Source organism: Panthera tigris, chromosome A3 (genome assembly GCF_018350195.1).
Source record: "Panthera tigris isolate Pti1 chromosome A3, P.tigris_Pti1_mat1.1, whole genome shotgun sequence".
Taxonomy (NCBI): Eukaryota; Metazoa; Chordata; class Mammalia; order Carnivora; family Felidae; genus Panthera; species Panthera tigris.
In genome coordinates this window covers 16,326,782-16,342,491 of record NC_056662.1, presented here as the reverse complement: position 1 = coordinate 16,342,491, position 15,710 = coordinate 16,326,782, and the positions used below count along the sequence as shown (strand labels likewise).

Below are 15,710 nucleotides of genomic sequence, written 5' to 3'. Positions count from 1 at the left end.
TGCAGTGAAGGCCATGCAATCCGTTCTGGAGAATGAGATGTCAGTCCCTGGGGTGGGGTTCACTTACCCATGAAGAGGAGTTGTTGCCTTGTGACCTCTGCCCTGGAATGCAGAGGTGAAGCCAGGGGATGTGGTGGCCATCTCTGAGGACGAGGGCACAAGACACATGCTCAGGAGAGCAGTGGGGGAAGACAGCTGGAGGCAGGTCACTGTGGGCATCACGGGGCTGCCACGACAGCCTTGTATGGCCTCTCTGATCTTATGGGAGAAGGTCAGCCCAGACGCTAAGACACTAAAGGCAAGTTCTGACACCGGCGGCTGAGTACCGTTCTAACTGATACAGGCCCCAAGGGCAGAACTGGGTCTGATGCTCAGAAGGTACAGAGAAGCAAAACATTCTTCTGGTTTTAGCAAACCCAAGTCAAAGCTCTCCAAGGTTGGCCTGGACCTTCTCAGGAGGGGTGTCTCCTCTGCCTGGAGATACAGAAGCAGTGACTGAAGGCCCATCTGGCAAGGATGCTGGGAAAGGCATTCTGACATTGTCTGTGTTTGCATGCTTTAATCATACCCACTTTGGGAGGTGAGGAAAGGACCCCCGGATGTGCATCCAGCTATGGACGGGCAAGGTCGCAGGCCCCACCAAGGCACTGTCCAATAGGGCTTTCAATGGGGGAAACGGACTCTGTCTGTGCTGTCCAATGCAGTAGCTACCAGGGCTTGACACATGCCCAATGCAACCTAAGAATGGAGCTTTCGATTTATTTCATTTCAACTAACATAAACTTAAACTGCCACACGTGGCCAATGGCTCCCATGCTGATATAGTGACCTGTCCTTGCCCCAGCCCCACATTCTCTCTGGCCTCTTCTGCTACTGATCTCCTCTCCCACTCCACATCAGCCATGCTGGTCTCCTTGCTGTTCCCAGAGGACACCAGGCGCATGCACACCTTGGAGCTTCCTCCTGGCTCTGCCCGCACGTGGCTGGGCTGCTCTTCCCCCAGACATCCCACCGGCTGATTCTTTCAACTCCTTTGTATCACTTTCTCAAGGAGGCCTGCCCTGACCACTTATGTAACAAGGCGGCTCACCCCCTACCCCATGCTCTATAATTTACTTCTTCTGTCTGCTCAACTAGAATTTCAACTCCATGAAGGTCAGGATCTTTAGCTTTTCTTCCCCAAGAGCCTAGAATACTACCTGACACATAACAGGTGCTCAATAAACATTTGTTGAATGTATCTGAAGGCTTAAATGAGCTTTAATGAGTCAAATGGAGATGTTGAGACCTTCCCATCATGAGATGTTTGGGACCTAACCTTAGTCAGCAACACCTCCTGAGCCCCACTACGTGCTGGGTGCCATGACAGGTGCTGGTACCAGGCAGTGAACACGGCAGGCAGGACCCCTACCCTCAAGGAGTATACAACCTAGCAGAGAACACAGGATGGATACAGACAATGGCAGGAGGGCTGCAGTTGAAGCAGGGGCACATAACACAGGGAAGCCGAACCAGAAGAGAGCTCAGAGGAAGCAACATTTGAGCTGAGTGAGGCCTGATGAATGAGAAGGTGTTGTTAGCAAGCTAAAGAGTAAGGGCCATTTCAGGCAACATGAACAGTATATGCAAAGGACCAGAGGCAGAAAAGAGAAGAACCCTTTGGAGGAACTGTGGCTGAGGCTGGGTGACAGGGAGAGCACGTGAGATGGGGCTGGTGGGGTCAGCTGGAGCCAGACAGGAAGGGGCTTATGGGCCAAAGAAAGAAATCTGCAATTTCTCCCAGAAGCAGACATCCCCGATGCCCATATCACATCTCCTCAGTGTTCTCCTAATTTCACCTGCTGCTGTGGAGGGAAGTTACACACATTCCCCTGGCACTGCTGGTGTCTCACCCAAGCACAGCTTTCTGCTTTCTGCCCAGAGCCTACTCTTATGCTGCAGGAGGCCCCTTCAACCCCACCCCAAGTGCAAGCACACCAGGAAGTAGACAAGGATTTATACCCCCAGGGGAAATCTTCAGGGACTGGGGGGCTGGAGTGGGTGGGCCATGCTTTGTCCACCCACCCTCCATCCTTCAGGTGACAATCTGGGGGTGTTCTATACTAAGGTCCCAGCCCATCCATTCCCTGTGGCCTGTAGTAATGCCTCAGCAATACACCCTTAGACTGGCTTTTCCTTCTTCCCTGTCTCTACTCTACCCACTTACCCTTCTTACCTTCTTCCTGCATCACCTCTCAAATCAACTACCTGTACCCAAATCCCTGCCTCAGGCTCTGCTTTTGGGGGAACCCAAACTAAGGGCCCCAGGAAAGTTTTGCTTACCAGAGTGGCATGCTCAGGCTTACATTTACAAAAGCTCACTCCAACTGTTGTGCAGAGAAGAGTACAGGGCAACAAGAGGAGTGAAGAGCTGCTGAGGGGCCCTTACAGTTCTGCAGCGAGAGGGGCTGGTGGCCAGCACCGGGCTGGTGGTAGTGGAGACAGGCAAAAGGGGCTGGAGACACGTGGATCCCCCTTGGGACCAGAGGCTTGGTGGCAAGGTGGGGTGGTATAGAGGCTTGGCCCGTGCCTGCCTGACTGTGAGAACCAGGTCCGCCAAGTTCTATCCCTCAAGGCCAGCCTGGCTCTGGAGACCAGTTGCAAAGGCACTATTTTTAGAGAGCTGGGTGTTTACTTGAAGGATTTGAAGACTGGGCTTTATTTTTAACTCCTCTCCCAATGGCAGGGACTCACTGGTGTGGACTTAGGAAGTCGAGTGGAAGTTGGACTGGGCTTTGGAAACCCAGGGGAGCAAAAGGGCTTGCACTTGGGGACAGATGAGCTTGGAGGAAGAGCCTGCTGGCCTCTCCATGTTCCGCTTGCCTGAGTTTCTGATGATAAAACTGGCCATGGCCTCTACTCACCAAGCACCTGCTGAGCACCAAGACCATACAAACCCTCTAAGCACACTCCCTCATTTAGTCCCCACCATGACCTAGGAGGCAAGGCTGACACTGTCCCCACTCTACAGGTGGGAACATACCTCTCTAGAGGCTCAGAGAGGACCAAGGACACACAGTGATGTAACAATGTGGGATTCGAACCTCAATTTCCCCATCTTCCCAGCCTATCCCCTCAACTACTCTGCCATACAAAAGGCCAGCCAGGTGCCAAGGCCCAGGCACCGAATGTCAGATGGGCAGGATAATGATTTGAAGCTGAAGGACTTCCCCTCTTTCACCTGTGCTTAAGCGGGCAGAGTCCGGATCTGAGAATTCAAAGACTGGTTGTGTCAGTTATTTTAGGCCTTTGGGCTAGTTTCCTGGCCTACACAATGGGTTATTTATTACATATAAACAGTACCTCACTGTGAGGACTAAATGAGATGGTGTGTATAAAGGGCATCAGCACAGAGCCTGGCACACAGTGGTGGGAACGGGGCACTGATCTGTGCCAAGCACTGACTTCTCATATGCCCACGAGGCAGGTTCTCTCAGGATCCCATCTTAGAGAAACGGAGGTACAGGGGAGTCACTAGCCCATGCGGCCAGCCAGTGTCCAGGACTAGAACCCAGGCAGCCCAGCCCTGAGCTGAGCCCTCGAGCCACTGCCTTCCCTCTGCATCCCCTGTGCTGCTGGAGCTCCACTCAAGTGCCAGAGTCAGGGGCCAAGCACTGGCTTCGTGTGGTCAGACCTTTCACAGGATGTGGGGAAACACTTGCATTGAAAGAAAGCAGCATTCTTCTCCTGAACGTGCAGGCTGTTGGGCCTGTTTTCTGACTCTGCTATTGAGGCTAAAAAATCAAGCTGGAAAGGTTCTGGAACGGGACTGCAAGCCTAGTTTATAAGGGCTAAGGGTAGGGGAGAGAAAACCATGCCTTTCCACCTTCCAGAGCCCTGTCCTCTTCCTAGTTGATTTGTCAAATGTGACCCAGAAGTCAACTGAGATTTCACCAGAGCCCTCCAGCCATGCCTCTCTCTCTCTCTCTCTTTCCTCTGCCCCTGGTTCACTGCATGCCCCTGGTCGGGTGCCTCTCCCTTTCCAGACCTTAGTTTCCCCGTCTGTGACATGGGCACATTGGGCTGTGTTCTCCCTAAAGTCCAGTTCTGACAGGCTTTCTCTGAGGAGTGGTAGGAGCTCACTGGGTCTTTTCTCTGGTTTCCCTTTCTCCAAGCTTAGAACGTCTGGCTCCCCCAAGTACACTGCCTCATAGTTTGAACATCTTCTTGCTGCCAGGGGCCCAAGTAAGGTCTTCTGTCTCCCCAGACCACTCAGCTCAGAGGCCGGCCTTGGAGTCACAGCTGCCTCTTGTATGTCACAGGAGACCAGCTCTGACAACTCAGGACATTCCATTCACCCCAGTCTTCAGTCTCTGGGAGCAAAGGGATTTTGTCCACCGGCAATTCTCCAAGGAGGGATGTGATGGAAGGCAGGAGTCGAGTGTCCGGGGCCTTTCCAACATCCTCAAGACCTTCTGCAGGGAGTCTGATCCCCCTCAATGGAACCCCAGGCCAAGGAGGAACCCCAAGAGGCAAGCTAAGGGCTAACTTTTGCCTCTACGACCATGGGTAGTTGGTGGTGGTCACTGGGTTTATGGAACACCTGATTGTGCTCAAATAATTTGGCAAGGATGCAAAAGACTGATGATACATGGTGTTGGTGAGAGTTTGAGGAAAACCGCCCTTCTGGGCACTACTGGTGGTGGGGGGAGGGTATAAATTTGGTGCAACCCCTTAGGAGGTTAACTGGGGCTCTGGTAATAATAAAAACGCACATTCTTTTTGAATTGGCAATTCTGCTTCTGGGACTGTAACCCATAAGTGCAGATCTGTGCAAGCAAGGACAGGCAGAGACATGGGGGGCGTGCCAGCAGGCTAACAATCCAACAATTATTCTTAAATATCTATTGAACAGATATGGTGGGGGGACATCAGACAGGAATGGTTTGGATTTCTGCTTGTTTGTGTAAATCCTTGAGTACTGGAGGAGAGAGACCACCATATTCACATTTTGACAGTGAACGTCAAGAGTTCAGTTCCTTGCAAAGACCCGGGTTAGCTGGCGTCACATTTCCCATGCATTCCAAGGACGGTCGAATGTCCCTGATGGAATAAGGGAACGGGGCTAAGCCATCCCTTTCGCCAGCCTACTCTTCTGTGAGCAAGAGTATGTGTCCAAGCAGGTTCACTACAGCCTTTTTTGTCAGTGTGAAAGCGTGAAATGGTTTCAATGTCCCTCAAGAGAGATCTGGTTAAATAAATCATGGTATTTCCAAACGACGGAATAGTAAGCAGCTGTTAAGAACAGGGAAGATTTATGTGTAGAAGATAGGAAAAAAAACTCCTCAAAACACATGAAGCCAAAAAATCAAGCTAAAGACCATTATAGAGGTAATCCTCGTTGCAAAAGAAAACAACAAACTCAGAATAGGTAAGAGGAAGAGGGCTGTAAGTGAACGCTTAACAATGGTCACGCCGGAGGTGTGGCTGAGACAGAAGTAGGAGAGGGGTTTGATTCCTTTTTTATCTTTTATTATTCTGAATATCATTTAATTTTAACAAGTATGTTGTTCTGAGCAATGTAAAAAAAAGAAAAGGAAAAAAGAAAAAGGAGAGAGAAGTTCGCTGTATGTGAAATGGTAGTATGGTGGAGGACGATGCAGACGCTGGGGCCAGAATCTCCGCCCCAGCACTTACTAGCTGTGTGACTTGAAGCATGTTAAAGAAATCTCCATGTGCCACCATTAGCATGAGATGAGTGAATTCAGCTGGGCACCTAGAGCAGTGCCCGCACACCGCACGTCTGACACTCCTCAAGCTGGCATTCACAGCCCGTCCTACCCTGGCCCTCGGCTGCCTTCCCAGCCTTATCTCCAGTCTATTCCCCGCCCGCTCCAGCTCCCCATGACTCACTGCTCCCAAAATACACCACACACGTTCCCACCTCCGTGCCTCTACCTGAAGCGACCTTTCTCTCCCTCTTCTCCATCCGGCAAACTCCCAGCCAGAGTCACCCAACACCTGCAGGGAGCTTTCCCAGACCACCCCCGGGGCAGTTCTTTCCTTGGACCTCCCTCCAACCCACGATGGGCTGTGCTGAAGCCCTGTCTGTCTTTGCCACTAAGCTATGAGTCCCCAGAGGATGCTGACCACACTGGTCCACTGGGTGCTCTGTGCCCCAGCACAAACCTGGCAAAGAGTAAGTGCTAATCAGTATGTGAAAGAAAACCTGCCAAAGGTCAGATAATAGTTAAGAGCATTCTAGAACCAGGTCTTCTGGTTCTGGGGTGTCAGTTCCCAGTTCTGCCATTACTCAGCTGAATGACTATATTTAAGATACTTAACCTGTCTGTGCCTCAGTTTCCTCATCTGTAAAGTGGTAAAATAGTACCTTCTTCATAGGGTTGTTTTGCGGATTAACTAAGTTAACACACATAAGGTACTTAGGATCCTGCCTGGCCCTCAGAAATAAGGACTACATGGATGTTTGTCAATTGAAAATGAAATAAACAAATTGCCAACATCCTCCTGGTTGTTGGTCCAACCAGGTCCAAGGCCTGGCCCTCTTCCCCCTGGGTCTGCATACCCTGGTGGTTCTGGCAATGAGGGTTGGCAGGTGCAAAGCCCCAGCCGGAAACAGGGCCAGACCCATGTGTCTTGTTGGTCTAGGACAAACCTTGGCCAGGCGCATATAGGTCTTTCATACCTGTCAATCTCTTGCCAATGTCTCTCTTTAACAAAAAGAGAGCAGACTTCCGGTTTAAGCACCTTTGGTAGTAACAGTTTGACCTCTGTTTCAGAACATGATATTGGTTTTCCATTTTCAACAGTGATTAGAAAGTCTTCCTTTTCAATAAACATATATAAGTACTTTTAAGTAAGTTGATCTAAAGAAAGATATTAAGAAAGTAAGTAGAAAGGGGATGGGATGTACCAAGAATTGGGATGGTGGCATGCACAAGGGGCAAGTTTCGGAAACACAGTTCTAAGGACTGTGACAGAAGATGGGGCTTTCCCTCAGGGCAATTTCATTCTCAGGGAAGACGCTTAGATTAGTACAGAATGATGCTTGATTCACAGTAAAGCTTATACTACCTTGCACGCCTTCAACACATAGGCCCTTTACATGGGCTACTTTTTTTTTTATTCTCTTCAACAACACTTTGAAGAAGGATTCAATTAATTCTCACTTGACTGAAAAGGAATGTGAGTTTCAGAGAGGTGAGGTAATTTGCCTAGGGTCACACTGCTTATAGGGAAGCTGAACCCAGATTCAAACCTGGGTCCATTCAACATCACAGTCCGAACTCTTAGCCACCATAACACACATGCTCCTGCTCACCCGACAAATCACCTCCCAGGAACCTGCAAACCAGGTCTAACCTTACACTCAACTGGGGAACTTCCAGGGCCAGTCCAGGGAGGAGATGTGGAGGCGGGGAGCAGAGGAGCAGAAGACAGGCCCACTCAGCAGGTCCTGTCCTCAGAGCCACACTGATGCCACCCTGCACAAAACCTGAGGTGTTCCAAACCTCACACCCTGCGGCAGCTGAGAACTCCTGCAGGGCCATCCCCTGGCTCTGCCCTAGGGACACAAGAGCAGGAACGAGAACAAGAATACTACGATGACCAAGCAGCTAACATTTACTGGGCTCTTCCTCTTCCAGTCCTATGCTACTGCTTCACGTGCAGTCTCTGACTTAAGGTAGTATCATTATTTTCCTTTTAGAGATGAGAGAACTGAAGTCTGGAGATAAGATAAGATAAAGCAAGCAAAACACAAGACGAAAGCAGCACTCTTAACCCCTCACTCCCTGTGCTCCTTATGGAAGGGAGCCATTTATCATCACAGAGCTGGCATAACAACCAGAAACATTCAGGCACTCCCCAAACATCCAGCTTCCCTCCACCAGGATCTATAACCTTAAAAGGCATTACAAAAAGAATTTTTAGTGGCTCCTGGGAGGCTCAGTCGGTTAAGTACCCAACTTCGGCTCAAGCCATGATCTCACTGTTCATGGGTTCAAGCCCCATGTCAGGCTCTGTGCTGACAGCTCAGAGCCTGGAGACTGCATTGAATTCTGTCTCTGTCTCTGTCTCTGTCTCTGCCCCTCCCCCACTCACGCTCTGTCTCTTTCTCTCTCAAAAATAAGTAAACATTAAAAAAAAATTTTTTTTTAAGTTTTTAGCCACAAAATCAGAAGACCTGAGGCTAGTTCCCCCTCGACCACTTAGTGGCCACAGGTATTTCTCTGTCCCTTTCTTACTGCGACTCTCCCATCTGGGCAGGGAAGGGGTTGGACTATCTCCTGGAGCCCTGGATGGGTCTAGAGCAAAACTGTCCAATAAAAATACAATGTGAATCACATACGTAATTTTTAAATTTTCTAACAGCCACATTCAAAAAAGTAAAATGACACAGATGAAATTAATTTAATAATTATGTTACTAACATTATTAACTTAATAATAATATAATGATACATTCTACCCAGCCCAATATATCTAAAGAACCATTTCAACATGCAATCAATATGAAAAATCAATATAAAATTATTTTATACTTTTTTTCTTGCTATGTCTCCAAAACCCAGTAAGTGCATTTCTCCCTTAACAGCACATCTCAGTTCAGATCGGCCCCATTTCAAGAGCTCAGCAGCCACCGAGAGACTACCCTATCGGTGACTGCAGGTCTAGAATCTTTTTCAGTCCATAGCCCACTTTAGGGGGACATGCTTTCTCCACTTTCTCTCTTCCCCCTGGAAAAGCTACCCCAATCCTAGAATCTGAGCTGACAAGATCCATGGAAGCCCAGGACCAGGAACTTGAGGCCACAACAGAGAGAAACCCCAGGTCTGCCTGGGCCGAGGAGTCTGGTGGCTGCTGGGGATGCCCCCTGTTGCTCTGCAGCTCGATTACTCACCAAAACCCCTGTAAGGGAGACAACCCTGCTTTCCCTCCTAACCCAAAGATTCCCTTAATTGGAAATTCAGTCTGAGCTTCAAACGGAGCCAGGGAGCTGCCCCCCACATGGCAACAGCCCTGTAGGCATACAGGATGTGTTCCCTAGACCCACGAGGAATCCAAATCTTCCCTGCGCTCCCCTCCTGGCAGACCTTGTAGAAGAAGCCAGATACTACCTTCTCACTCCCAAGACTCAGTTCCCAGTCTGGGCCTGGCAGCTCCAACAGAGCTCGTCACATTCAAGGGCACAGGATTTGGCAGAAAGGACGAGGAGGTCAGGGAAAGCAAGGGGGGCAGAGACGGCGAGATTTTGCCCCCAGCAGGGAAGAGCTCAGGGGAAACCCCTCCTTCTTCCCCAGCTTCCCTTTCCTCACCTTCCAAACCAAACATGTTAGACGATGACCATGACTGCTTTGGCTCCTGGCTTCTCTGCACCAGACGTTTTATAGGCATTAGCTCATCTACTGCTCAAAACAACTCTAGGAGGGAAGAAGATCCGGGGTTCAGAGTGGCGAAGCAATCTGGGCAAAGTCACACAGCTCTGCAGTAGAGGAGCAAGAACTCTAACTCATGATCTCCCAAATCAAGAGCCCAAGCTCTTACCTATTGTGAGCTCTGCCACGTCCCAGGGTGGCCCAGGACAGTGCTGGTTTATGCCTGCCATAACAATACACGCTTGGAGTAATAATTTAAAATGTTCCCTTTGGAGGAAGGGACAGATCTTCCTTCCAGAAGAGTTCCAGCTAATGTATGTTGATACTCCTCCCTCTGGAGCTTCATTCCAGAACTTTCTCCCTCTGAGGTGTGGACTGAACCTAGTGTCTGCATTCCAAAGAACAGAGTGTGGGAAGGGGGAAATGGTAAGACACCAGGTGATCAAGGTTAACATCATCTGTGACAAGTCATGTTGAGACCTGTGTCCTGATATGATGTGATAAGGACACCTCACCTCTACATTCTTCCTCCCCGAAACCCATAACCTCCGTCTAACGATGAGACAAACATCAAACCGAGGGACATTCTACAAAACACCCGGCTGGTAGTTCTCAAAACTGTCAAGGTCATAAAAAACAAAGGAAGGCTGAAAAACTGTCCCAGACCAGAGAAGATTAAAGAGACACAACAACAGCAATGCTGGACACCGGATGGAACCCAGGAACAGGAAACGGACAGCAGTGGAAAAACCAGTACAATTCAAACGAAGTCTAGAGTTTAATAAATAGTAAGGTACCAGTGTTGGCTTTGACCAATGTATCATGATAATGTAAGAACTTAACACTAGGGGAAACTGGGCAGAGAGTATGGGTACTTTTCTGAAGATTTAAAAATACCATCTTTCTGTCTTAATGCTACTAACTGCTCACACATTCACAGCAATTTAAAGCTCACAAAGTTCAGAGATAGCAAGACGTGTTGTTTAAAGCTTTTTAGAATCAGAAACGTCGGGGCTGAAGCCTTCGTTCTCTCATTTGCTTGCCAGGCAGTCTCTGGCATATTATGTGCCTTCCTGGGCCTCAGTTTCCACATCTGTATAATGAATTCACTAAATGACGACTGTGACTAGTAATGCTTACTGAGCCCTTGCTGGGTGTCCCACACTGTGGCAGATACTGTGATGTGCCACCCAGTTTCCCCTTCGGGACTGAAGGACTTATTTCTCCTCTCCTCCTCTCGGCCACTCAGAGTGATACTGGCTGTCAGCCCTGTCCAGGGATTGCCCTTGGCTGAACAGAACCGTCTAGCCCCAGCTCACACCCCTTTCTTTCTTTCTTTTTTTAATGTTTGTTTATTTTTGAGAGAGAGAGAGAGAGAGACAGAGCGTGAGTGGGCAAGAGGCAGAGAGAGAGACACACACACACAGAATCCGAAGCGGGCTCCAGGCTCTGAGCTGTCAGCAAAGAGCCCGATGCGGGGCTTGAACCCACAAACTGTGAGGTCATGATCTGAGCCAAAGTTGGATGCTTAACCGCCTGAGCCACCCAGGTGCCCCTCACACCCCTTTCTGGAAGGTAGCTGCACCCAATGCAGAGGGTGTAAAGATCCAGCGACCTCACCTCAATTAGGGACAGCTCTGAAGGTCATCTCCACAGCAGCGTACCCCTCGTGGTTGGCTGAGGCCTTTGTAGGGACTGCACTGCAGCCCAGCGTCTCCTGCCCAATCCAGCTTCCTTCCCTTCCCCACAAATGTTGATCCTGAGTCCTCCCCATAAACTTGCTGTACCCTGATCTCCACCTCAAACTCGGCTCCCAGGAGAACTCGCCCCGTGACAGGGCTGTAAACCACAGGAGCTGCACTGTCTTTGTGAACCCTCAGACTAACCTTATTTTTCAAGATGACACAATGGAGGCTGAAGAAGAAAACGGACTTGGCCAAGAGCATACAACAAAGAAATGGCGGTACCACAGGTGGGGAAACTCAAGCTGGGACAGGCAAACTGATCCACCCAGGTCTCAGCTGACAGAGGACAGATCCGGGATTTGGTCTTAGGTTGGCTTAACCCTGAAGGCCAAAGAGCCACAGCCTCCAGCCCAGGCCATTTAGAACCACCAGCAGGATTGTCATGGGCACCAGGACAGACAAATGCTTTTCACCACTGTCCTGTCACACCCGCTGATGTCCCTGCAGCTCACTCCACATTTGTGAGACGGCAATAATAACAGTACCTACCTTTTTGAGATGTTACAAAGATTAAGTGAGTTAATATAAGGTCTCAGTTAAGTAAAGGTCTCAGAACAGTGACCGGCCCATAAGGAGCCCTTTATAAATGGCAGGCTAAAAACAAATCCCATGAGCAGCATATAGCTGCAATTGCAAGATGTTCTAAGAAAACGTCCATGCAGTTAAGTGACAGGGACTGGGTTTCATCAGCCCTCTAAGGGAGTCAGGCTTGACCTGAAGGAAGAGTAGGAATAAGATGGGCAACAAGATGGGGCGCCTCGGTGGCTCAGTCGGTTAAGCGTCCGACTCCTGATTTCAGTTCAGGTCATGATCTTGTGGTTCGTGGGTCCGAGCACCACGGTCTGGCTGTGCGCTGACAGCGAGAGGAGCCTGCTTCTGATCCTCTGTCTCCCTCTCTCTGCCCCTCCCCCGCTCACCCTCTTTCTCTCTCTCTCAAAAGAAAGAAGGAAAGGGAAGGAAAGGAAAGGAAAGGGAAGGGAAGGGGGCTAAATAGAAGTGTAGGAACCAGATTTATGAAGAGCCACTCACCACCTGGGTGATTTGGAACAAGTCACTTTATCTCTCTAAGCCTCATTTAGCCAATCTGTAAAATGTAAATAAAAATAGTACCCATCTTATAAAGTCCTTAAGGAAATGAAATGAGTCAATATTTATAAACTACTAAAATAGTGCCATGTGCACAGCAAGAGCTATAAATGTTTGAAGACAACATTAGAACCTTTTCCGAAGTACAATGAGAAGACATGGAGGGATCTGAACGTGAATGAAAGGGTGGTTGCTCAATGGATACAGGTTGTGCCTGGTTGTGCCTGGACACGGGGCTGGTAGATGGATGGGTGATAGCAGCTGAGTGAGTGGAAGTTACAGTTGGACACTGGAGGGGGTCGGATAGACGGATGATAGATGGGTGCTTGCGTGACTGGGTAGGTGGGTGGGACTGGACGTTGTTTCAGTGGATGGAAGCATGGCTGGGTGATGGGGGTGGTTGGATAAATGGAGGAGACTTGGTGAACGGAGGTGGCTAGGTGAATGAATGCATGGATGGATGTTAACATGGGTGGCTTGGTGCAGAAATGGACCCACAAACGTCTGGCAAACTAATCTTTGACAAAGCGGGAGAATATCCTGCGGAATACAGACAGTCTCTTCAGCAAATGGTGCTGGGAAAACTGGACAGTGGCATGCAGAAAAATGAACCTGGACCACTTTCTTACACTATACACAAAAAGAAACTCAAAATGGATGAAAGACCTAAACGTAAGACAGGAATCCTAGAGGATTGCTAGAGAAATCCTAGAGGAGAAAGTTGGCAAACCCTCTTTGACTCTGCCAGCCGCAGCAACTTCTTACCCAATACATCTCCGGAGGCAAGGAAAACAAAAGTGAAAATGAACTATTGGGACCTCATCAAAATAAAAAGCTTCTGCACTGCAAAGGAAACAGTCAGCGAAACCAAAAGGCAACCAACAGAATGGCGGAAGATATCTGCAAATGACATATCAGGTAAAGGGTTAGTATCCAAAATCTATAAAGAACTTATCAAACTCAACACCCAAAAAACAAATAATCCAGTGAAGAAATGGGAAAAAGACATGAATAGACACTTTTCCAAAGAAGACCTCCAGATGGCTAACAGACACAAGAAAAAATGCTCAACATCACTCATCATCAGGGAAATAAATACAAATCAAACCCACAATGAGATACCATCTCACACCTGTCAGAATGGCTCACATTAACAACTCAGGCAACAACAGATGTTGGCAAGGATGCGGAGAAAGAGGAACCTGTTGGCACTGCTGGTGGGAATGCAAACTGGTGCAGCCACTCTGGAAAACAGTGTGGAGCTTCCTCAAAAAATTAAAAATAGAACTACCCTAAGACCCAACAATTGCACTACTAGGTACTTATCCAAGGGATACAGGTGTGCGGTTTTGAAGGGGCACATGCACTCCAACATTTATAGCAGCACTATCAACAATAGCCAAAGTATGGAACAAGCCCAAATGTCCATCGATGGATGAATGGATAAAGAAGATGTGGTGTGTATATATATATATACACACACACACACACACACACACACACACACACACACACAATGGAATATTACTCGGAGATCAAAAAAAATGAAATCTTGCCATTTGCAACTACATGGATGGAACTAGAGGGTATTATGCTAAGTGAAATTAGAGAAGGACAAATATCAGATGACTTCACTCATATGAGGAACTTAAAATACAAAACCGATGAACATAAGGGAAGGGAAGCAAAAATACATTAAGAGACTCTTAAGTATAGAGAACAAACTGAGGGTTGCTGGAGGGGTTGTGGGCGGGGGGGATGAGCTAAATGGGTAAGGGGCACTAAGGAAGACATCTGTTGGGATGAGCACTGGGTGTTATACACAGGGGATGAATCACTGGATTCGATTCCTGAAATCATTATTGTACTGCATGCTAACTTGGATGTAAATTAAAATAATAATAATAATAATAATCAATCAATCAATCAAAAGATGGGTGGCTTGGTGGATAGAAGTAATAGGTGAGTGAACATGGGTGGCTGGTGAATAAGGGGTGGATGGGTGGTTGAATGGGTGGGTGTCTAGGCGGTTGGGTGGACAGGTGGATGATTAGAGGGTTGGGTGGGTAAAAGGATAGAAAGTTGGATGGGTGGGTAGGGGTGGAGGAGGAAGTGGTTGGGTGGGTGGGTGGTTGTCCAGGTAGATGTTAGAGAGGCTGAGTGACTGGAGGTGGTTGGCCTAATGGAGGAGTTGTTCAGGCGGGTAGTTGAGAAGTTAGGTGAATGAAGGGGCTGGGAGAATGAATGGATGACTGGGTGGCTGGACGGGTGGCTGGGGGTTGAATGTGTAATCAGAAAGTGGAGTGGGTGGTTGGGGTGAAGAGATGGTCGTCCAGGTGGCTCTTAGAAAGGCTGGATGAACGGAAGGGTTGGATGAATGGGTGGATGGACAGGGGACCAGAAGCACCTCCAGTTAACTCTCTAAAGGTCGGGGAGAAGCCCTGACGGTGAAAGAAGCAGAACAGCCTTGGAGACCGGGCCTCCAGGGTCGCCCTGCCCCCGGGACCCCCTTCCCCGGCGGGGCCCACCCCGCCTGCGCCCAGCCCCCGGGGGCCTACCTGGAGGCGGCGATCTCGGCCTTCTGGCGCGCGATGGCGGCGGCGCGCTGGGCGCCCTCCACGCTGTGCTCCACCTTCTGGCGGACCTTGCTGCTCTTGAGCGGCAGCACGCGGCGCTTGGTGCCCTTGACCAGCACGTTGTGGCGGTACTTGCCCTCCTCGCGGTGGCCGTCGGGCAGCGTGGTGCAGCCGTAGCCGTGGCGCAGGTTGTCCAGCCACTCGCCCTCGTAGCGGAGGCCGCTGGAGCGCTCGCTCACGCCGAAGCCCGAGCGCTTGTCGTTCTTCCACTCGCCCATGTAGGTCTCGGTGGTGGTGGCGTCGATGTCGGCCTCGAAGGGCGCGGCCTCGTCGGCGCCCTCCGCGCCCTCGGCGCCCTCGCCCAGGCTGGCGGTGGACGCGGCGTCGCTGGCGCCGGAGCTGAGGTCGCTCTTGAGGAAGCTGACGCGGCTGCGCTGGCTGCCCAGCGACGTGCGCGACTCCGCGCGCCTCAGCCGGCCCAGCAGCGCGCCCCGCTGGAAGAGGCCGCCGCCCTTGGGCGCCCGCGCCGCCTCGGCGTTGGCCAGCAGGCTGAGCGCGAAGCCGCCGCGCGGGATGGCGGCCGGGGGCGGCGTCGGGCCGTCGGGGGCGGGCGACGCGGGCGAGTCCGGGGCCACCGTGCCGTTGCTGTGCTCGCTGCGCAGGGACGAGAGCGACGTGCGCAGCGGCGAGCGCACCACCACGGCCATCCCGTAGGGCACGCTCTGGCGCACGCCGTAGCCGTGGCGCATGCCGTTGGTGAACTGGCCCTGGTAGGTCCCTGCGGGCGAGGAGAGAGCGCGTCAGTGGGCGGCTGGGAGGGCCCTGCGGGCGCGGGGCGAGGCGGGCCGGGGCGACGAGCGCGTGGCTGGGAGGGCGGGCGACGCGGGGGGAGGGGGCGCGTGGTCCGTGAGGGTGCGAGGACAGAAG

General features: G+C 50.5%; 1 protein-coding gene across 2 annotated transcripts in view; it reads right to left on the bottom strand.

The window, feature by feature from the left end:
* The window catches only part of JPH2 (junctophilin 2), a 68,782-nt gene that overhangs the window by 31,459 nt on the left and 21,613 nt on the right, over positions 1 to 15,710 (bottom strand). For both annotated transcript variants that reach the window (XR_006215430.1, XM_042980345.1), the window contains exon 2: positions 14,766 to 15,561. Coding sequence is in view for 1 of the 2 variants with exons in the window: in XM_042980345.1 (XP_042836279.1) it covers positions 14,766 to 15,561 (796 nt within the window). In the remaining variant the exon portion in view is untranslated. The remainder of the gene's footprint in view (positions 1 to 14,765; positions 15,562 to 15,710) is intronic.